Genomic DNA, 23,429 nt, shown 5'->3' on the forward strand with positions numbered 1-23,429 from the left:
ATATTTTTCTGCAGGCTGTAGAGTTATAGTCACATTACAAAAACTTTTATTATGCAGTTCTTTGCATGGATGTTCTCAGCTTTGGGTTTCTCTTTCCTCTGCTCCAAAACTTGACTTCTCTTTGCTTTCATCGTATTTGATATGTATGCAGCTGTCCTGCAGACCCTGACCTCATTGAGACCACACATACAGATAATAATAATAAAGGAAATGGTGTGTGGTTTCTTGCAGGCCAAGTTTTGTAGTACGGTTGCTAATGATATCATGCTGGACACCAATTTAGGAGTAGTGAGGATGTGGGCTGATGAGACAAGCCGACTCAGCCGCTTTCGGATGCTGTTTACAATTTTCACAGACCGTGAGTTTTTCCCTTCAGATTATTCTTTGCTTCTCTTCTTATTATTCTTTTTTTTTTTTTTTTGTTCTGGTTTCCTTTACAAACCCAGCATGCTGCTTCTCTGAGTGATTGCAGATAGATTTGTGAAGGCACACTAGTGTGGGTGTGATCCATCACTGCAGCTTAGTACACCTTACTTATGTTGTGTTAAAAACGCGGCAAAAATGTTCAGCAGCAAACACACACCGATAATTTAATACATATTTTTCAACTGTCATTCCTGTTACACAGCTCTTGCTAAGATTTACTGCAGCTAAAAACTATAGTCTCTTACTTTTAATGGCTTTGCTCGCTTTGCCTGTCTGCATACTTGACATGCATCACACCTGTCTTTGTGTTTTAGCACCATGTATGAGCAACGCATTCTTTTGCCACAGTAATATGTGCATCAACAATTCTCTGGTGTGCAACGGCATACAAAACTGTGTCTTCCCATGGGACGAAAGCAACTGCAAAGGTACCCCAGCTCTGCCAAAACACTCTGGTAGAAACACTCTTTGATCTGCTTTGCTGTGCTGTTTTACAATGAGTTGTGCTGTGTTAGGTAATATTGTGCATTTCGTGTCTGCATCTAAAGTGTCACACTGAGTTTCAGTGAATATCGGCACATTGAGAGCTATCAGAAATTCATCTTGAGTGTTTTTTTTCCCTCTCTAAGTAACTTAAATGTGGGGGTTAATTGTGTATTGGTGTTTTAGTCTTCGAAATAGTCCTGGCAGCTGAAGATAAAGGCCATCTTGATGAAGGTGGAAAAGTAATGACGTGTCAATATTGTGAATTAAATATATTTTACCATGTTTTAAAATTAGTTTTTTTATTTATGTCCATAACCTAGAAAAAAAGTCCAAAGATGTTTTTCCTCAAATCACAAAGACTCAAGGTACAATTATCTGCGTGTCCACGGGGGTGGTGCTGTTACTCCTCATTTTCTCCATTATTGTGCAAGTCAAGCAGCCACGTAAAAAGGTAACGAAGATGAGTTGTTAACAAGTATATCAAACCATGTTGTATATTTCTGTTCAAATTGTCAAGATAAATAATGCGCACCAACATATTATAAAGGTGATTCCACGTAGGAGCAAGTTGTTGCAACGTGCTAACCTCCAGAAGGTGTTCGACCCTCCGCACTATGAGCTCCTTGCCCTCAGAGACAAGGTTAACTTACCTTTCTACATTATTATCTGTACATGCTCCGATTAAGTTAAAATCACATATGACACATGAAATCATTGTCTTTTCAGGAGCTGTCCGGGGGCCACAGGGAGTTATCAGAGGAGCTCCATTCCCTACATGCACTGAGAAGATCCTCATCAGGCTCACGTTGCATTCATGAACACCACTGTGGCTCTCAGGCCTCTATCAACTCCATCAAAGCCAGTCACAGTACATATGTCTTGGGCAAAGGATCCATGGAGCTTCCTCCTCTAAGAGAAGACTGCCACACCACCTTACCTCCTTTCAGGGACTTGAACAGTAGTTTACGGAAGAAAAGCTGGCCTAGCATGAAACAGAGCCAAATGCAGAGCCACCATCATCATATGGGGGATCGAGTACTGTGGCAGCAGGACAGAGTTATGGAGGAGGATGAAGAGGATGTGGAAGATGGAAGGTTTGACCGCTATGTGCGACGAGCAGGAAGTCGAAGAGGCAAATTTGAAATGACGCAACAAAGATCTTTGTCCATGGACTTTTGAAAAGAAACAGGGTTGACACGAATCTGCAGAAAGTAGATTTACTACGACAGGAAGATTCAATGGCTTTTGTCACTTTTTTCACTTGTTTCCTCTTAAGGCTTTAAAAACCTGATTTTGTCAAAGATCATAGATCCATTATCTCGAAGGATCTCAAGACATTCAAGAATTGCCAAATCCCACTCAGACACTGAAACAGACAGAGCGGCCACATTTGAGAGGAGAGACGTAAAGACACGTGATATTGCTTTGTTTTGTTCTTGTTGTTGATGTATTTTGTCAAATACATTTAGCTATAAAGCAAATAGACTGAACCGAGCTGTATTTGAACCAGTCTTTGGGCTCTAAGAAGAAAAAAAGTATTTCTTTCATCCATTAATATATGCATTGTCCTTAAACAGCAAAAATAAACCACTGCTGGTGTTGGGAGGAGTTCCATCCTGCCTATGTTTTGACTTCCCCGAAGGGAAGAGTGTTCTGAAAACAGGTGTGTCTCACAGGTACGATGGCTGGAATTTCCCTCACAAAGCTTATTGTCACGATGTGGTGTTGTATGATCCAAAGGTGACCATTATAAATCTGTCTTGTTTTAATTTTGACTGTGATCATAAACTGTCTATTTAATGGATAAACTGATGTAAAATTACTTAGTGGAAAAGAACCAACACACTTTAGAATTTAGATCATTTGTCAAAGGCAGATTTAGGAAATATTCACAATGAAATTGAGTAACATTAACTCAAAATAAGGATGAATTAGACTTTTTAAACAAAACTCTTCTTTTTTTTTAAATTTATCTTGATGTGTCTATGTTTACAGGACCATGTGAAGGTTGCGCCAGCATTGTATTGAGGACATGTAGGCTTGTCACAGATTTGTTTTCAACCATGCAACCTACATTACACAGGAGTCAAAGCACATTAGGAAAGCCGTGGAGTTGACTCAGCAAATTCTTTCAGTTCATTTATCATCTTCAGCAAATTCACTGTGCAGATAATTAATGGAGCAACTATGCATAGCAGAAGGCAAGCTCATTTAGTGGCACTGTTTAAGGAAGTTCACCCTGCCACATACTTGTTTTTCTATCTTTAGTCAACAGGAAACAAGGGGCTAATTGACCAATGCAAATGAAAAAATACCAGTGAAAAAAGTGATCAAACAGATGAGCATAGTGCAAATGGTGAAACAAAGCAAATTTACTCTGTGCCGTCAAAATCCCTCTGAGAGTTGTCGTTGTGTCAGAGGACATGTGATTTATCAGATACGATGGACTGTCTTTATTTTTATCCTAGTATCCATGAATAGGCAGGATATTCAGGACACTTCCTGTAATAAATGTCCAAAGAAATAAAATTAGGTCAACAGGTGCGTCAAAAATGCAGACTGCACAGCTTTTTATCCAAGTACAATGACTCAACCAGGACCTGTGTTGAGAACTCAGTGTATATTCCCAACATGCTTCATTCTTCACAAAATCCCCGACAGATTAAAAAAACATTCCAGCATGAAATTTCTTTATCTCACATGAGGAGTCTGTGTGCCACGTGGATGAAAGTATTGTCTTATTGGATTATCACATAAATAATTCATCAAATGTTATAAGTGATCACCCAGAATTTTGTCCAATTTTGCATCAGGTACAAACAAGGCCTAAAAATCCAGTCATTTGACTAACAGGAGTCAAAGATCCTGTAATGTTCAAATCTGTTCTTAAATTGTATTGATTCTTTAAATTGTGACAAGTTGTTTGCAAATAACCTCAAAAAGCTCACGCACCCCTCCATATCTGCAGATTTGAGTGCTTTGTGCATTTAAGTCGAAATGAATAAACTGGCTCTTTTTTTTTCTCTGTAAAATGAAAATGTGTTTTTGTTGTGATATTTATTTTTCCGAACTACTTATGGAAAAACTTATTACTTTGCATTCACATAGTTTGCAAGCTCAGGTTTATATTGCTTGAGTAAAGTCCTAGTGTGTGCAAAAATCATGTGAAAAATTAAAATGATGGAATCTGGTTTAGAAAAAGGAAATCTCTGTGCATGTGTACAGATTATATATTGTGTATTAGACAGTCTATGGCATGCTGTTACAACACGGTAGCAGTTGCACCATAATGTTGTAAAGAGGCAGGGATGCTGGCTAAAGCCGAGTAAGAATAAAAGCAGAAACAACAAATGTGTCGTATTTAAAGTGACTTGCATTGGCAGTTTCTGCCAGAAAGCAATACAGTGCACAGTCTCAGTGATTGTACAAAAAAAGTTGTCAAAATCAGGGTCAGCAATTTCTTTTTGTGAGTTATTGAGTCTCATTTAGTGGGAAAATGTCTGTTTTATTAATTTACCATTAAATCTCTGACATAAACGATCTTACATAAAATGCAGAAATGGGCTAATCTTGCTCCTGTGCATGTATGAACACATATATATCAGGCATGGCTTGTGTGTGACCTTAGTTGTATAAATGCTCATGATTTATTTTTAGACATGTTAATAGTTGTGGTTGCACAGACGTGACTGAACGTCTGCAGCAATTTTTCTGCAACAATTCTGCATTCCTCAGTGCTCCACCACCTATAAAGTCTAAGACTTGATGCTGTGTAACTGGCGGTGCATGCTTCTAAAATGGTGTAAAAATGTCAGTAAAGATAGATGTCTGTATAGGATTTATGTAAATTTAGTCTCTAACAGAAATTAATAACTGACTAATACAATTGTTGGTTAAAAGGACACATTAATGTTCAAAATAAATACATCAGAAATCAATAAATACATCAGAAATCACATACACCAATAAGTGCTTAAATGTCAAAATCTTTCATTTAAAGTGCAATAAGAACAAATTTACGAATAAAATACACAATGAAAGTTGGTCCAGAACTTGTTCAAACCCATATCTCTTTCTTATTACATAATCTACTGCTGTTACAGTACAAAATGTACTTCTTCAGTTGTTCCTTGTTTGTGTTTCCTTCATTTTTTTTTAGTTGCTTCATCTTCAGTCCACAGATAGTTTCAGTCTGAACTGCTATGAAGAGTGTGCAACATGGAAAAACTTAATGCATGCTTCATAAGTCAGTGGTCAGGGAGAACTCTTAAATGATTCCTCGAAGAAGGCCGCATGGTCATATGCCACCAGGGGTGTATTCTCCCCAAGAACAGCCTCTGTGAAGTTGGGCCGTCTCCAAGCGTAAACCATACTGTTCAGGAAACCTTGCAGGGACACAGTGGCAGCCTGAAAGAAACAAAAACAACCATTAACTTCATTTAGTTGTTTTTCCATTTTAGATCAAACATCTTTCCACTGTCAACATACCTGCAGCAGATAAAGTCCAAATAAACTGCGTTGTTCAATTTTTGTCCAATTTAGGGTTGAGAATAAAATGAGGATAAGAGCTACAAGAGGAAGAAGCACAAAACATCAATTTAATGTTGATAATAGCTTTTAAATGCGAATGTATGTGTGTGATTCTGTGTGAATACCCGGTGTCCAGCAGATTAGGATGACCATCACCATATTTCGTGCAGTAGAAATTAATTTTTTGAGTCGCCTGCTTGAACGCCCGTCACCCTCCACAGGAAAAAACCTTTCCTGCTCATGCTTTTCATACCACTTCCCAACCTTGAAGTAAATGACCTATAACAAAAAGAGAAACTATCACAGTCTGGCACATATGTGAGAATAATAACCATTTCTAGCTAACTTTGCCAAACTCCAGCGTCAGTCTGCGTATGATATTGATCCATAACTTTGGTACGTAGGCTAGATTGGGACTGCCGACTCACAGAGCACGAGATCATCACTGGTATCACCGCAAGGAAAAGAAAAACTTTGATGTAAGTGTCATGGGCTGTGTCCTAGTGAGACAAAAAAAAAGAAACTATGATGTGCTTTTACAAAGCAAAGTTCACTAAGCCATCAAGTCGAGTCAATGGAAATATTAATGCAGCTCTATCAAATAAAATAATGCATATTAAATGTTTTTGAATACAAACATTAGACTTACATCAGAACATGGATCATTCATGATGTGCAAGAACAAGATACAGCTGTGAAAGAGAGAAAATCCCAGGGGAGCAATCTTTCATTACTGCAATCTCTTTAAATCAAGCCAGCTCTCACCAAGCTTATTGTGGAAGTTGTGAGCTCACCTGGTGCAGTTAGTGCTGTCATTTCTCATCATGCTGGACAGTGATTTCTCCCTAGCTTGAATCCCAGACAAATAGAAGGGCACATACGCTAAGTATGCTGCTAATGGAGTCACCCTGTGATATTGGACAAACAAAGGCTGAATTAATGTAGAGATTTTGTGATCAAGCTGCTGCATTTTAAATATGACATTCACATACTCACCACACAATGGCATAAACAGAGAAACATAGAGCTTCTCTTCTGCACTGACTCTGTTAACCAAGAACAACAGGTTAATGGCTAAAGTTACCAAAGGTTTCTGATTAAATCAGCCTGCTAATGAGCTACAAATAGCTGATTCCTCACCTGTCCATCATCATCATCTGTTGGTCTTTCCCTCCATCCTTCAATAGCAGTCTTTGACTTCCAGGCATAAACAACCACCAGCAGAAATGAAATTAAATAAAATGTCTTGGAAAAGAAAGACACAAAAACATACAGAATTATTTATAATATTGTGGTAAACTTGCAAAGTGCAATGGCTCTTCCAGCAGTAAAGTTCTTTCTGTGATAAAAAAAGAAAGATTTATTTAGGACTTGTAGCCTACTAAGAAGTTCAAACATTTCTCTTTAAGAGGAAGTCTTTATAATTCTTGGAAGGACATTTTTACAGTTTTAACTTTAGATGAGCTGCTTGAGAAAAACTGAGTTAGCAATTTACTTAAAACATGATTTTAGTGACTTTTTAACCACCAATGTATAATTTGTCCAGGATTTTATATGAAAGATTGTAATCTTTGTGACATTACATGGGGGCTCATTTGAAAGGCTCCAGTCCAGCTAGGAGTAGGAGGGAACCCTTGGACACACTGGGGGTACTGTCACTTAATGTGGCTCTACTAACAACAAACTATTTTTAAATATTTTAATAATCTATTATATTGAATATTTATTTTGATCTCACATTAAGTTTAAACTAATTGTCAACCAGCTTATTCAGAAATAGGAGGGTTAAACTGGTTTTTGTACAGACATGTTGGAGACATGTGGGAGCCGGAAACTCCATGTGAGTATTATACAACAGCAAGAGTTTTTTTTTCTTTTTCTTTTTGTCTAAATGACGTAATATGGGTGTGACCGTCAACCATTGCCTTGGGCCTTATGCCTGAAGTCAAAACTTTAACTTGGCACTGACGCAGCAGAAAAAAGTTGATCAGGTTCATTGTGACCATGACAACAGTTGTTATCAGATTTGTTTAAAAACTATTTTATTCTGACTTTGAGATTATTTTTCTTTTATATGAAAGAACATTATTTCCTTCACATATGCTTTTACACATATTGCTTTTATTTGTTCTTATTGTCTTTAGGTTTATTTGACCTTTGCTTCAACTTTTTATCTATTTTAACTCCACCTTTCCTCATGGTGATCCTCCACACCAGGAACTTTACCTGCTCGGTCTGCTGTCGTTGCCATGGGGAAGTGGTTGGGAGGAGCCTGAAGGGTGTTTTGACTATGCAAAAATAGTTGTTTTTTTCCTTATATCAAGCACTGTTCTTCCTTAATTTTTTTATTTATTTATTTTTTTTAATTAAAAGTGCTTTAATCTGATTTCTTTGATTTTATTATTCAACATTATCTTTCATTTTCAACTTTGACTGCATTTTTTCCCTTCTTGAAGGGCTTTTATTGCAACAATAAAATGAGCTTTCCCTCAAGACATGTGGTCATAAAAATGTAGTAGATGGAGGTGGGCATACACGTGAGACTATAAACTGAACAAAACATAGTTGTGATACTCAAAATGAAACTGAGACCAACAATTCTTGCAAGAACATCTTGTATTTTTAAGGGAATTTTCTGACTACATAATGTGTGGGGAAAAAACCCAACAAATCAACCTTACGACTTGTTGTCATTTGTGTTATCTCAGCTATTCACTTGTGAAAATAACTTAAATTGTGAGTTATAGAAATGAGACAGTTTAAATTGTGATCCAGAGGAGACTGTAGACTGGAGGTACCTTCACATGAGCTTCATTTGAGGCTCAAAATGGTTGAATGGTCACTGACTGATCCCATGTTCCCCCAGATGTCAAAGCATCTTGATACAATTTGCAGTTTACAAAAACTTTTCAAACATACATAAATGGTTAAAAGTGAGTGTAGACTGTTTTTCATTCCCTCTCTGATCATATTTTGGGATGACTAGGTCATCATAATGCTGTCAGTCATTTTCATTTTTTCTTTAATCTTCTTTCTCTTGTACATTATTTAAATATGTACACAATTGCTTATTGGATGTAGACCAAGGGCTATTCAACTCACTCCCATGAGAACTGCAGTTTTTTTTTTTTTTTAAACATATTCCTGCAAAAACACAGCTGACTCAAATTAATGAGTCCTTGTGCAGAACTTCATTGGCTGTTGGATCCATTTAATTTAGGTCTGGTGTGTTCAAGCAGCAATACACTGGAAATCTGTTGGGCTGTGGACCGAGTTGAGGATCCCTGATACAAACTATAGACTAATATATGGACTAATAGGATAGTTAAGGCTTAATCATTGTGGTGTAGTGGTTAGCAGAGCAGCCTCACAGCCAGGAGGCCACTGGTTTGAGCCTCAGCTGGGGAGGTTTGAACAGTGGTCTTTTGGTGTGGAGTTTGCATGTTTTCTCTGGGTACTGGTTTCCTTCCACCAACAAGATATGTGTGCTAGGTTAATTGCTATGGTCACTTCTCGCATGTAAGTTGCTTTGGATAAATGTGTCTGCCAAATGAGTGTAGAATAGACTAGAATGTCTGGTAATGATTTGTTTCAAAACCAGAGCAGTGAATTTAGAGATATACACAAACTGTAAAAATTTCCCAATCCTTCTAAGATATATAGAAACAAATTCACACTATGAGATGTGTTGAGTAATATACTGAGTTTTTGTTTCTGCATTACATTCTTTTCATTTTATTTGTTTTATGTAAAGTCAACAATTGCTTTGTGCTTATCGCTGTTGAAACAGAAACCTCAGGTTTAGCACCCATCCAGTTCAAAACTAACTTACAGAAAGATTTTTGAAAATGTGAGTCTTAAGACAACCGTCACATAAAATGTGCAATTTGTCCAAACAGTAAATACAGTACTAGAGGACATGGCACGGCTAAACTGCTCCCCACTTTGCTTTATAGATGCAATAAAAAGAACATGAAGTTTTCACAGAGTTTACATGCCCGAGGTCACTCAGGGAAAATTGTTCAGCTAGGCGGTCTGATCATTAACTCTGAATACATCACACGTTTTAGCTGAGTAAAAGAACACAAATCCAAGTTGTTTTTTTTTTTCTAAAAGTCTTCCTCTCTACAACTTGAATTTTCTCACACAATTAGGATGAAGCTCTTCCTTCATAAGAACACAATATTGTAAATTATTACAGAAAAACAGTTTCTCACCAGTGATAGCGGCAGCATGTATCCACATATTACACTGTTGTCAGTTCTAAAATCGTTCATTACACTAGTGGACATCAGAATCAGAGCAGCTAGGAGGTCTGCCAGAGCAAGCTGTACCAGGAGATGTACCTACAAACAAATACACACAAAAATGTCATTTTTTTGTTTTGCACCTCAGATGTTTAGTTGTAGCAGTAAAAAGGTGAAAAACATCACCAAAATGAAGAACTACAGTTAGACTCACCTGTTGTCTTAAATTTTTCCATCTAACTATGGAAACCACCAGGACTGAAACACTCCCAATCACACTGCGATGGTTTGGAAATATTAGACAACAGCCGATTATTAGTGGTTATAAATATGGTAAATGAAGAGTGAAATTTTAAGGAAAACTTTTAATGTTAAAACTAGCTTGTTACAAGGACTGATCAGAGAGCAATTTGATTAAAAATCATTACACAGTAAAAAAAAAAAAAAAAAAAAAAAAAAAAAAAAACCTATACTCCCCAGATAATATAAACGAAGTTAGTAAAATTATTTATGTTACTGTAAATTAATATAAAACCTTTGTGGATAAATGTGTCAACATATTCAGAGAACACACTTCTATGATAGCATTTATATGGTTTTGAGCCAACTGTCTTCACAGCTTTGTATGAGTTTTACAAAGCCCTGAAGCTAAGACCGAACTTTAATCAACGCTAAGACAAAGTTAATATCTCTTTATGTATAAACAGTACCAGACAAATATAAAAACAAGCCAAACCTGTTCTATTTTGTTTTATTGTCAAACTTCAGAGAAAAAGACTAATAAATTTATCAAGTGTTCATCTCAGACATGTGACACTTACATAAATACAGTAAAAGCTATAAAATGGTGCACATGTTAAATCATAACTGGCGCCATGGAAACTAAAAGCATGGAGGTTTGTTTCAGTTGGGTACATATTAACAAAATCACAGAGCAAAACAAACTGTTTGAGTGGAAAGAAACTTTTAGAACTGCTCCAAGTTCTGAATATTGCATGTGACATTATGTAAGCATACTGCTGGTATGCAAGAACTAAAAACATCATGCTTCCTGTTGCCAAGATGGTTAAACAGAAGTGACTTAGCTCATTTTTACACTGACATAATCGTATCAGCAAAGAAGTTTTCCTGAACGTTATTCAAGAATATATTCCATACATTACCTGAGAGGGAGTAACACTATGTACACATTGGAGATCGCATATTTCTGTAAAAATAGAATTTAAAAGAAATTTTAATAAATCTGTGGCCTGTTTTACTTTTTTTTTTTTTTTTTTAAAAAGAAATAATAAACTGCAATTCAGTTAAATTCTTAATACTTTGATCAAAGCTGCAACTTACCTGGTCTTGACTCAGTGACGTGCTAAGCTCCATGGTGATAAGCAGTGTATCCAAAAGCCAGAGTAAGCATACACAATTAAATAACTTGTCTCCATTACATGTCTTTATGAAATACGTTGACTCAGGGCACCTGTATAAAAGCTTTCTTATCACGTGCTGATGTTTTGGCTCCACCTGCTCACTGTGTGTGTTTGTGTGCGTACTGCATGGCACTTTGCAAAGGAAACCCCTGAGGGAAAAGTCCTCATCTTGCTTCCAACATTCCCAGCAATGAATTTCCTCTGGAATATTTGTAGTCTCAACCTCTATTGATAAAATTCTCATACAGATAATAATCTGCTGTCTCTCTAATATCCAACAGCTGCTTGAATATGAAGGTAAAAAGATGTGTCATTATTGTCACTGATGTTGACTGAGTAATTACAATAACTCTGGTTACTGATGTATATATTGATATATATATTATATGTATATATTATTTATTACTGATGTATTGTGGAGAGTGCAGTCAGCTTTGCAGCCATCTGCTAGGGTAGCAGCATCAGAACCAAAGACTTGAAGAAAATCAACAGACTGATCAAGAAAGCTGGTTCTGTGTTGGAGTAACTCTGGAGCCGCTGGAGCTGATTGTCCAAAGAAGAATGCTGCACAAGCTGATGAAGATGATGGAGGATTCTTCACACCCTCTCCACAACACAGTGATGAAACAACAAAGTGTGTTCAGTGACAGGCTTCTTCAGGTCCGCTGTAAGACTGAAATATACAGATTATTCCTGCCAGCAGCCATCAGCCTCCAGAAAAAGACCTCCTCTAGTTAATTATTATTATCTATTACAATATTGAATTTCCCCCTCGGGGATTAATAAAGTATTTTTCATTTAATTCATTCATTAATTTCATGTAAGTAAAAACGCATATTATATGTTTACTGTTCACTTACATCAAGTAAACGTACGTCTGTACATCAGCGACATCTAGTGGTACGAATCAGGTTTGCACTTTAAACAGACAGAAAGACTGAAATGTACGTTTAAAAAAATGAATACAACAATACACAACAGCACACATTTTCTTTTGGGTACATATACAAATATTCTGTAATATATATGGGGAACAATGAAAAAGGCGTTTAAAAACTCTAAAAACCTTTCCATGTGATATGCTATTTGTGTTAATAAAGCTTTTTCAAATGGATGACGTCGTGTCTTCCACGTTGGCCCGGACGTGGCAGAAGACGGCTTTTAGTCTCGTGTGGAAATCACAGAAATCTGGTCAGTGTGAAATATCTAATTTGCCACAGTGCCGTGTCTAATACCACAAGTTTCTTCCACGGCTTTAGACATCCACGGACAGACATGGGACTCACCATCTCGTCCATCTTCGGCCGACTCTTTGGCAAAAAGCAAATGAGGATTTTAATGGGTGAGTGGAAGATATGTTTGGCTAATGGTGGTTGGCGTCGCGTGTAGGAGGAAAAAGGGGAAAAGTACTAAGTTAAACAAGCTGGTAATGGACTGATTTCGGATATGCTGTTAATGTATTATTTTTTATAAAGGTAAAGTACATTGTTTTAATAAAGTCAGTTGTTTCCTACCAAGGTTTTATGTTTTTCTTCTCGATAAGTTTGACAATGAAGATCGTCAATGTGGCCTCTTCTTAGTTGGAAAGTCAACTAACACCAAACTTCCTCCAAAAGAGGGCATAGAAGTGTAAAAAGACCACAAAAAATTTCAACATTGACAAGTAAAATGGTTATACGAAGGGGGAACTTGACTTAAAATATGACTTTTAATAAAAATGAGCAGACATTGGACAGCTTTAAATATCCCCGACCCAAAGCAAGGCTGTTGTTTCATGCAACTGTTTAGGTGGGTTATCTTTAACAATTATTTATATATATGTGTGTGTGTGTGTGTGTGTGTGTATGTATATGTATATATATATATATATATATATATATATATATATATATATATATACCTGGTTTCTCAGATCTGATGAAGGTTTTTGTGTTGGTTTAAATGGTTTCTACACTACCCATCGTCCTGTTTGTCTGCTTAGTGATTGTTCCCTCCTGTGTGAAAATTGCATGAAAGCTGTTTATTGCTTTTACTTGTTTACCTCATTTAATATAATCAAATTTTTTCCCCTGTAGTCGGGTTGGATGCTGCTGGAAAAACAACTATCTTGTACAAACTGAAGCTCGGTGAAATTGTAACCACTATCCCCACCATTGGTAAGACATTTACTTAAAACTCGTTTCCAGGTTGTTCTTTGGGAGTGTTATTTATTGTGCATCATTTTAGGAATTGTTCCCCTCTTTGTCCCTGTTAGGTTTCAACGTGGAGACTGTAGAATATAAAAATATCAGTTTTACTGTTTGGGATGTGGGTGGTCAGGACAAGATCAGACCTCTCTGGAGACATTACTTCCAAAATACACAGGTATGAGCATGACTAACCTTTTCAGTGCTGTTACACTTTTTGCATTATTGGAAGATGACACCATGTTTGTTTAATAATATGTGAGTCAGAAGCAGAATTAGTGGTTTGCAACACAATAATGTTTGATATTCCAAAAAAGTCATCCATCAGAGTGTTAGACTGAAAAAAAGTTATGTTAAGTGGATTTAAAAAGTCTGGAAATAGGTTTTGTTTGATTAAAATGATAATTTTGCTCTCTTTGGCTGTATTACAGCTATTTAAGACAAAAAAAGAAATATTTACTGCGTTCCATATTCTTATTTGGTTGTAATATTATTAAACTGAATTCAGCCAAAGCATTTCTGCTTTTAAGCTAAATTGGTGTTTTTTATCATTTCATGTTTAACTTTGTCTAATCTTTGTTGGATTTTGAATGAGATGCATTTTATAATTTTTCTTTTTTACCCCCCCCCCCCCCCTTTCAGGGTCTCATCTTTGTAGTGGACAGTAATGACAGAGAAAGAGTGGCTGAGTCTGCAGAGGAGCTTTCAAAGATGGTGGGTATACAGATATCCAGCTGTAGATTTTAGTGCATATTATGATTTTACATTATTAGCATGATGTGCTATAGAAGTGACTGGGCTTTGTTAACAATCCCTCAGGATATTCTGAACATACTAAAAACTTGGTCATTTTTTTGTAGTTGTTTTTATTTTCTTTTGTTTTTTTGGGGGGGGGTGCTCCTATCCATGCAATTTGAATGACTATGCATGTCCAAACTTTCGCAATAATCCTGTCTTATAAATAACTTGCATGTTTAAGTTTCCTGACGTTTTGGAGTTGCCAAGTTTCAGAAATAAGACGACTTGGAACATTTGCTGCTTGCCATTTTGTTTTTGATGTTTGCTGTAAGAACTGGGACCAATGTCTTTCTGGATTTGATACCATACTAGTTAACAAGCAGGTCAGCTGTTGTTATGAATACAAATATTATGCATGACTTGCAGTAAACAGCACCTTCCGTACTCTATTAGTTGGAAACTATGTGGACAGAGGAGAATAAGATAAAGTAGAAGAACAAGGGGATTTTTCAAGATAAGGAGGCATTCTTTCCCTGAATGCAAATCTGTCACAGGATGACTTACACAAGCAAAATGTATTTGATCTCACACTTGTTAACATGAGAAAACAGCAAAACTGAAACTTAGTTGTACAAAGGAAAATGTTCCAAAATTGCTCTGAAGAACCTGGAAAAGCTGGTTTTGGGTTGACTTTGCCCTACAACGCCCCGTGAGGTGGCAGCAAAATGTGGTAGGTCTGACCATAATGTCGTGTTTTTAAATTGCATCCAACTTTTTTTTTTTGGAAGATGACTACCATCAATAATTTTAGGAATATTTTTTACACTGGTTCACAAGCTGTTTTGCCAAGATGTTTTCTCCATGTACTTTGGGCTCTTTATGGACTTATGATGAGCTTCCATGGAAACAGAGAAATTATTTGTTAACATGGTCAACTGCTGAAGCTCTCAAAAACCAAGAAAAACCAGTAAAATGGCACACCAAATCACACATAAGTAGAAGAGGATGCAGAGCGGGACCAAGGCAGAGGGAACAAACTTTATGAATTCATTCCTTCAGTGGTTCTAATGCCAAACATACGATCACTAGCTCACAGACTAGATGAGCTTGAGGTGTTAACAAGGTCTCCAAAAGTATACAGGGAATTTAGTATTACGTGTTTCACAGAGACCAGCTGCATGAACACATCCTGGACTCTTGTGTACATTGCTTTAAGAGTGTACATGCTAACTGTGGAAAACTAAAGAGGAGTTGGACTGCAGTGTATTTCAAACACTCTGTGCTTTCATTGTACATGTCATTGTAAGAGATCTGCACAAGCTCTCCTTAGTTTTGTGTGATCATGCAAAGGATTTTTTTTTCTTTTTTTTTTTTAACTGGTTCATATTGACTGAATACTATTTTGACTATATCCTGCATGTAATTCTAATTAGCTTATTTTGCGGCATCAAACCTAAAATCATTTTGTGCTTAAATAGTTGCCAACAGCCTTCGTTTTTCTATGTAGAATATTTTCAAGTATAAAGTGTTGAAATCGGATCAAATTCATAGTTATAGGATTATATTAACATGTTTTTGTCCTTGTAGTAGATTCAATTTGCTGATAGGTTATTTTATTCAATCATCTTGGTTTTTCTTGTGTGTCTGAAGTTAAAGTTTGTCAAGTCTGTAATTTTGTTATCTGCTCACGTAGTTGCTGGAAGATGAGCTGAAAGATGCTGTTTTGTTGGTATTTGCTAACAAACAAGATCTCCCGAACGCCCTGTCAGTCAGTGAACTGACAGAAAGACTCGGCCTACAAGCTCTTCGCAACAAGACTGTGAGTAGTTTCCACGCAAACACACTGTGCTGTCATCTTTGTAGAGCTGCTGTCATACTCTCCTGACATCTGTACCATGTAATCATCTGTCCACAGTGGCACATCGAGTCTACCTGCGCCACCCAGGGCACTGGGCTTTATGAAGGACTTGACTGGCTATCCAAAGAGTTGTCAAAGAACTAAATGAAGGATTGGTTGGACAAAGGAGAGAGACTATACGTCACAGAAGAGAAGAGGCATAGACATTCAGTCCAGAAAGTGTTCCTCCAGCATTAATGTTAAACTGGAAAAGGCTGGTGGACAGTGTAATCAATGACTACCTTTACTTTCTTGTCTTTTTTTTTTTTCCTGATATTATAAATATCTCTTTCCAACTTGGAAAAATATTTTTTTTCTCTTTGTTGCCTTTCATTTATGCTTTCAGTCTGGTGTTGAGCAAGTAACGGATTTTTGTAGCTTTCATGGAAATAACTTGTATAACTGTTGGACTTTCTTAAAGTCTTCTTGAGCCGTGATTGGGCAGTGTAACCCCAGAAGTTGGAAGCACACTTTGTGGACTGCCACGAGCTGTTAATCTCCACAGTCCCCTGTGGATATTCCCCCTGCACTCCTCATTGTCATGTTCTCATTCCTGTGCCAGCTCTGTTTCTTTCTTTTTTTTTTTTTTTTTTTTGTTTAAATGGCTCATATAGTGAGCTGGAAGAGGATTGCAGTGGTTATGTTAGTGGTGTGGAGTCACATGGCTCCAAAAAGGAACAATGTGCCTTCTGCTATCATTTTGCACAAATCTCTGCAATCTATTCCATATCACAATTTAAGGTCATACTCCTCCCTAAGATGTTTTTGTATTTTTTTTTCTCAAGATAACATCATGCAGTAAGACTCTGTGTTTTGCGCTGTGCTGCAGCAGAACCACGCCACTGTGAGTGTAGATTGCTTCTTTGCATCTTTACTTCATTATTTTTTTTTTTTTTTAATCCTGTTTGACTCTGTACTGATTTTTGTTTCCCTTTTTAATAATCACCATGAAAAGAATGAATTAAAATTTCAGTTCATCTTTAAGAGGAAATTAAACCTGAAAGGAGGAAGGAAGTGTTGTCAGTGTTGAAACATGGCCAGTGTTATTGCAACACAGTAAAGCATCCTGTTTTTTTTTTTTTGGTTTTTTTTCCAGAGGGGGGTGTTTTTTCAGAACCACGTAGTGCTTGATTTACTTCAGTGTCGTCTTGTATTAATTACTTCGCCCCTGCTGAAAAGGAACATACCTGCCCATTTGGGTGAACATTCCAGCTTATGTTGTCGGAAGATGGAGTTGTCATCAAAAATGTTTGCTAAAATTGTTTTACAAAATACATCAAATAAAAGAAAAAATGTGTTGAATATTCCTGTATTCCATTCATTATTTCAGGCTTCTGCTGTCTCCAACCACGGCTGATCAGAGTAGGTGCAGCGTTTATGTGCATGTGATTGTCAGAGGCATCTCGCTCATAGATCGTGTCCTATGCCAACGTTTGGTTACTTGTTCCTTATTTTTTTGAATGGCAACAGTCTCTGCCCCATCTCTAAACAAATACAGGCTCTTTATTGCCTTCGGGTAAGAAATTGGTACAGAGATAATCATTATGAGTTATCTAGAGGGTGGAGCTAATAGGTGTTATCACCATCATTTCCTCATGGTCAGGCTGTTCCTATTGCTGCACCGCAGGGGAAGATTGGTTCAGAGCTCATCCTGCAGACGTGGGGTGATTTGCAACAGTTCACTGTGCAGTAGTCTCATGACATGGGCCACTTTTCTGTCATGCTTTCTTCTAGACCATGATATGCTAATGTTTTAAAAATTATGGATTTTATGAGGCTAATATGTTAAAACATTCACTTTGTGTTTAAATGAAACTGAATTAGTAAGCATTGCAAACAAAGTGAAATCAAACGGTGCCATTGCTGGTGGGAGGTATTGAGGACATAAACAGTTATGAAGGAATAAGCATTATATAATTGGCTTGCTTTGATGCAAGAGTGTCTGCTTTAATGTATTTATGACAGCTAATCAGGCTTAGTAGAGCTGGGTCATCACAGTTGTGCGAGTATGCAGTGGGTCAACATAGAGGAGCACGTGTATTTTGTGATCAATTTTGCAGTTTTATTATAGCTATTTTGCAGTAAATGGGATTAACGGCTTCACTGTCCAACATAATAGTAAAGGTAAGTCATAGATTTGATGGTATGTCATAGAATATTCCAGAAATGTTCATTGTAAACTGAACCATTTGTTTTTTTTAAAAAAAATGTTGATACTGAACAACAAAAAATTCATAAAGTAGATTTCCCTCCCGTCAGTTTAGAAGGTGTATGATTGTGAAATACAGAAAGTTGCAGGAAGGTGATACAACGTTCCCAGTTTGCCCAGCTGGGTTATAGTCTATAACATCTACAGGGTGATATCAAAGGCTGATCTTGGGGGCCTTTTACTTGTGCAGGATGATGCCGAGCTTGTCCCCCCATATATCAGTTCCACGGCCCTCCTATTCTCAGGCCAGAGAGAACCTGGTCAAAGCTATCCCACCTAAGCTCCTCTGTCTGCTGGCCTGCGGAGGAATAGACTGTCGATATGAGGGACCAGAGTGCTGGAAATTAAACCAACAAGCAATTCGAGGGCTTTTCTCCTCCTGGTGAGAACGTCATGCTGTTGTCTCATAGACCTTAATGTGTTCTGTGAGTTATAGTAGAAACAACAAGAGAAACTTTACTCATTACAACCGTCTGACTATCTCAGGGTGACGGATGATATAGTTGCCATGGCACGACCATCCAACAATTTAATCAAGAAGTACAACATTATAGATCAGTTTCAAAGGTAAATATTTCTTCCTTTTCTTCTATTGTATGTCTGTGCAGTGTGTGATTAGCACTGGTGCACGCAGGGTGATAGAAACCATTAAGTTAAGATAAAAGGTTCAAACAAAGAGAGCGAATAAGTTTAGATCAGAAATGTGTTAAAAAAAACAAAAACCTTCTATCTGGTAAAGATAGAAGATGAAGGTTTAGTACCGTACAGTGTTGGTTTTTAGCAGCATTTTAGTTATTAAAGCTAAAAGCTCTCAGATAGTGTTGCCATTTAAACAATTCTTTTAAAATGCAAACACACAGAGGAGCAACTCTTGTCTTCTGTTTCCAGGTTTAACATCAGATCAGTCATCAACATGCAGCTCCCGGGGGAGCATGCTCACTGTGGACCTCCTCTAGACCCTGAGAGTGGTTTCACATACTCTCCACAGATCTTCATGGACAATGAAAGTGAGATGACGTAAAAATTGACTGACAGACATTTCATTTCCAGAAACTGATCAATTCAGACGTGTTTCGCTCTTAAAAAGCAGCTGCCTTTGTTACCAAACATTACGCTGAGACATCTGGGATTTGTGTCAGTAGGGCAGCAAGTAATTATCAGGTGGAGGACATGCTGTACTGCAGCAGCTAAGTCACATGACTACATTAGACACAAGGCAATAATAATCATATTTACATTTATTTGCAGTTTATTTCTACAACTTTGGGATGCCAGATTTTGGAGTGACATCCCTTGTTGGGATCATCGATGGGGTAAAGGTTCTGGCTTTTGCAGTGCAGGAGGGTCGAGTGGCTGTGCACTGCCACGCAGGCCTGGGCAGGACCGGTGAGAATAAAACAACTGTACTACAATGCAATTAAATATGAAGTTTTAACACATATAATCTTCTCTGATATCTGCTGTGTTACTCCTGACTTCTCCGTACTCAACAGGTGTCCTGATAGCCTGCTACTTGATCTACACCCTGCGCATCAGCCCCAGTGAGGCAGTCCACTATGTGCGCATTAAAAGACCTCGTTCAATCCAAACCCGGGCACAGATAAACCAGGTGTTTGACTTTGCTCGCCTGCTTGGTACACAACTGACTCAGTACCCAGACCTCAGTCTGCGACATGGAGCGCCATTCACCCTGCAGCACTACTTAAACCGACAAGCACTGCTTTTGCATGGTCAGGAGGCACGCAAACTCAGATACACACCCAAGGTCAGGACCTTGTCTTCATTCATTTTAATAAGAACATATATCTTTGTCCTTTAGGAAATTCAACCTTATCTTTTCTGACTTCTTGCTCATTTGATTAGGTGGTGTACCTCCTCTGCGTGCGCCTTTCCTGTTTGGCTCTGGGTCTCCCCTCTCCTCCAGAGCTCCAGACTGAGCTGGAGAAGAGGTCAGCACTCAGAACCCTGGGCAGGACTGTCAAAGAAACCTTGGTTTCCAAACAGTACTTGCCTTTGCTAAACGAGGGCTGTAAAGGCTCGTGGACAAGATCGGGTTCTGTGTCCTCCTGGGACGAGCCGCTGGGATTTCTGGAGAGAAAACGGGACGTGTTGCTGGACAAACGCAGCTATAGTGACTCTGACCTTAGTAAGATCGCAGCACATGAGGTAAAATCTTACAAGTATCAATTGACAAAATGTTTTCTCTAGAATGATGGTGGAGTTTTTTGGGGTTTTTTTTTTCTTCTAATTTTGCTGTATTCTGACCCCAAGGACCTTGAGCTAAGTCCATACTGCACTGCAGTACTTGGAAATGAAAAACACTGGTGTGTGCAGGACCTGATACGAGCCGATCTGAGACCAGTTAGTCCAGTCCTTGGCAAACTTTCATCAGGCCTCCAGAATACAATGAAGGAATCTCATATACTTAACATCCCCATGTCTAACATGAGAGCAAGCAGCAGCTGCGCAAAGAGGACAAAGTACGCAGCGAAAAAGGCTTTTCCAAAATGCAGCTCCCACCTGGAGGTAAACTGTTATTAGTGTTGAAATGAGATGATGAAAAAAGCTTTGCTCTGATTGCTTTAAACAGTTTGGCTTCTGTTTCATCAAGTTATGTAGAAATCCACACAACCCCGGTCCAACGTCGATGGCCCGGCTAGTTGCCAAAGCAATGGCAGAACAAGGTCCTCCAGGAGACACTATTCTGCAGAGGTCGGCTCTGCTACAGGTATAGAACAAAAGGAAAATCATAATAAATCATCATAGACTGTTTTTTTTTTTATCACTTTTACTGCATTTACAATGTCATTCATCCTTTCAACAGGAGGAACTGAACAGCAGTGACTGTGGCTGGGCTCTGCTGGTCACCGAGTCAGACCCTCATGTCCTCTCTTGTCTCTTATGGAGCTGGATGGAAAAGTTAAGGGTCAGTGGCATCAAACAAAAATCCATTTTGCCAAACTGTTTCAATACAGAAAGTTTAACACTCAACCATCTGGCTTGTCAAAAATAAAAATGATATGTCTGCGTCAGAGCAAATATGAACAGCAGAAACCGTCTCAGATCATATTTCAGCCTCAAACTGGGAAACATTGTCAGCAATCCTTACTCTTATAATCACTGACATTCTTCATAATTTGGATTTTAAGGACGTATTGGAGCTTTTTGTGCAAAAGAGAGCGGAAGAAAGAGCTTCCTAAAAGGAAAGTGCAGTGTTTAGAGAAAGCATCTGCGGGTTTTCACATGTTGTGGCTGCTGTGTCTGAAAAGCCATGTTGATAAGCTATTTCTGTTTAGGAAGCTTCACTGGGTTGTTTGATGTGTTGCTGCTGTTATTTATTCATTCATTATTGTATTTAATATTGTTCATTATGGCCATGTTATTAATATGGTAATACAACTGAATTTAAAAAAACAACAACATATCAGTGTAAAGCTGGATATTATTTTCTATAATGAGACTTGGTACATTTGGAGGACGGGACAGAGCCAACAGAACTTCTCAGCCCAGGGCCCAAACAGTAGGTAAAGGCGGCCCTGACCATTTATATAGTTTTCACTTGTATCTGTTTTCTCCTACCTGATCCAGGACCCTGTTCTGAGCACTGAGGATGTGGAGAGGTTGAGTATTGGAGGAAGCAACACGAAGCCTCTCACTGTGCTCAAGAAGGTAAGAAAACAGATGATGCAGTTATCAATTACATTTTTTGATGATGTCTTTGGTAAGAATACAAAAATGCTTCCATCATCATAGGCACAGAGACACACTATCTACTGTATCCTGAGCTGTGTGAGCTCAGTCACCAGCCTGTGTCCACACAGAGAGGACGCAGTGCTCCAGCGGCTGATGTTTGCACTTACAAGGGTAAGAACATGTCAAGATGTCTGCTCCTCTAAGAATTCTTGCTACTCTATTCTTCCTGAACAGATTATTTACTTTTTATTCAACAGCGTCCTCAAGAGGAAGTGGGAAGCCTAGCACCTTTGATGAAAGTGCTGAAGGCTAGTTTAAGAGAAACTTTCCACCATTACCGAGACTTCAAGAGGGCCTGCAGCACAAGCGCTACACTTTGAAGGACAGAATTCAAATAAGAACTAATGCAATGATAAGAAAAACTAAAAGAGGACCAAATCAAGAGGCATGAAAGGACTCCTTTCTTCCTCTCTTTGACAAAATATAAATAAATTCCATTTAGTTGGCTTGTTGCAAGATGGTGTTTATGTGCATATACACATTGTCATAATATCTCGGTTAAGTAATGAGCAGGACGTTTACCAATCAGTCCCCACCAGGTCATAGAGTTCAAATGAACAGGATGTGACATGTTACACTATGTCACAATTTGACAAAAACAAATCCAAAGCAAAGGAAATGTAGTACATTGCCTGATTTAATAGCTTGTAAAAACTACCTTTAGCAGAAACAACTCAAAGCAACTGTTTTCTGTATGACCTTAATAATCTCTCATCCCTACAAAAGAATTGTTGGTCAACTTGGCTGTCTTTGCAGTCTTGCTTTAGAGCATTGAAGTTTTCATGTAGTAGTTTATGCACAGCTCTCTTATGGTCCAACTACAGCACCTCCAATCAGGTTGAGGTCTGGACTTTGTTGGGTCACTGTTACACCCTGATTCTTTTTTTTGTCAGCCAATCTGTTGCAGATTTTCTGCCGTGTTTGGACTTATTCTGCTGCATTATGTGTAGATGCACACTTTTGACCCATGAATACTTTAATATACAGAGAAGTTCAACTTAATGACTACTTCCTCGCTCCTCCACCACTATGCTTGACAACTGATGCAAAGTGTTCTGTTTATTTGTGGTTTTTCATCTACCAGATGTCCCTGATTGCTGAAATATGGCCTCTAGTAAATCTACTAAAGAAGATTAAAAAGCAGGGCCTTTTCCCCCCTAATTTCTCTGTGGACTGCACAATCCAACCTTGGAGTGAACTTGCCTGGATGTCCACTCCTAGAAGGAACAATCTTATTTTTAGCTAATGTATAACCTTTTGTTGAATGATAGTTTGCAAAATATTTGGAAATGGTCTTAAAACCCTTCCCAGGTTGATGGGCAACAACAGTAGCTTCTCTAATATGATTACTAATGTTATCAGCATTGTATTAAATAACCAGAATGATCCAGACCACCAACCCCTTATAACTTTCACTTTTATAGAGGTCTTACTTAAATTAAAGTTCCAATTTAAAAAAAAAAAAAAAAGAAAAAAAAGCTTCTCTGTCTTTATTCAGACTCTCGGCCCATTAAAAAAAACAAAAAACAAAAAGTA

At 37.9% G+C, this 23,429-nt stretch overlaps 4 protein-coding genes across 4 annotated transcripts in view; 3 read left to right on the forward strand and 1 right to left on the reverse strand.

Annotated features, from left to right (window-relative positions):
• neto2b (neuropilin (NRP) and tolloid (TLL)-like 2b) overlaps positions 1–2,091 on the forward strand; it is a gene marked incomplete at both ends in the record, with an annotated part of 4,701 nt that extends 2,610 nt beyond the window's left edge. Inside the window, 5 exons of the mRNA XM_079260306.1 lie at positions 232–358; positions 741–854; positions 1,233–1,363; positions 1,460–1,552; positions 1,639–2,091. Coding sequence (XP_079116432.1) covers positions 232–358; positions 741–854; positions 1,233–1,363; positions 1,460–1,552; positions 1,639–2,091 — 918 coding nt within the window. The remainder of the gene's footprint in view (positions 1–231; positions 359–740; positions 855–1,232; positions 1,364–1,459; positions 1,553–1,638) is intronic.
• A 3,075-nt stretch (positions 2,092–5,166) lies between these two features.
• LOC306769322 (transmembrane protein 116) lies at positions 5,167–11,063 on the reverse strand (the record flags this gene model as incomplete). Its single annotated transcript, XM_079257888.1, has 12 exons — positions 5,167–5,319; positions 5,401–5,480; positions 5,568–5,721; positions 5,871–5,942; positions 6,092–6,134; positions 6,237–6,350; positions 6,439–6,488; positions 6,583–6,687; positions 9,660–9,788; positions 9,904–9,967; positions 10,853–10,896; positions 11,031–11,063. 12 exons carry the CDS (start codon positions 11,061–11,063, stop codon positions 5,167–5,169), a joined length of 1,041 nt encoding a protein of 346 aa, XP_079114014.1.
• A 1,192-nt stretch (positions 11,064–12,255) lies between these two features.
• On the forward strand, positions 12,256–17,211 carry LOC306761511 (ADP-ribosylation factor 4-like). Its single transcript, XM_079247709.1, has 6 exons — positions 12,256–12,452; positions 13,186–13,266; positions 13,365–13,474; positions 13,939–14,010; positions 15,728–15,853; positions 15,950–17,211. Exons 1-6 carry the CDS (start codon positions 12,386–12,388, stop codon positions 16,034–16,036), a joined length of 543 nt encoding a protein of 180 aa, XP_079103835.1. The 5' UTR covers positions 12,256–12,385; the 3' UTR covers positions 16,037–17,211.
• Positions 17,212–18,331: 1,120 nt separating this feature from the next.
• LOC306769333 (protein tyrosine phosphatase domain-containing protein 1) lies at positions 18,332–22,213 on the forward strand (the record flags this gene model as incomplete). The annotated part of the gene is made up of 12 exons (XM_079257899.1): positions 18,332–18,522; positions 18,627–18,707; positions 19,029–19,147; positions 19,389–19,526; positions 19,634–19,905; positions 20,004–20,306; positions 20,412–20,666; positions 20,752–20,868; positions 20,965–21,066; positions 21,729–21,809; positions 21,894–22,004; positions 22,091–22,213. 12 exons carry the CDS (start codon positions 18,332–18,334, stop codon positions 22,211–22,213), a joined length of 1,893 nt encoding a protein of 630 aa, XP_079114025.1.
• Between the last annotated feature and the right edge of the window lie 1,216 nt (positions 22,214–23,429).

This window comes from Telmatherina bonti (assembly GCF_933228915.1).
Source record: "Telmatherina bonti genome assembly, chromosome: 2".
Taxonomy (NCBI): domain Eukaryota; kingdom Metazoa; phylum Chordata; class Actinopteri; order Atheriniformes; family Telmatherinidae; genus Telmatherina; species Telmatherina bonti.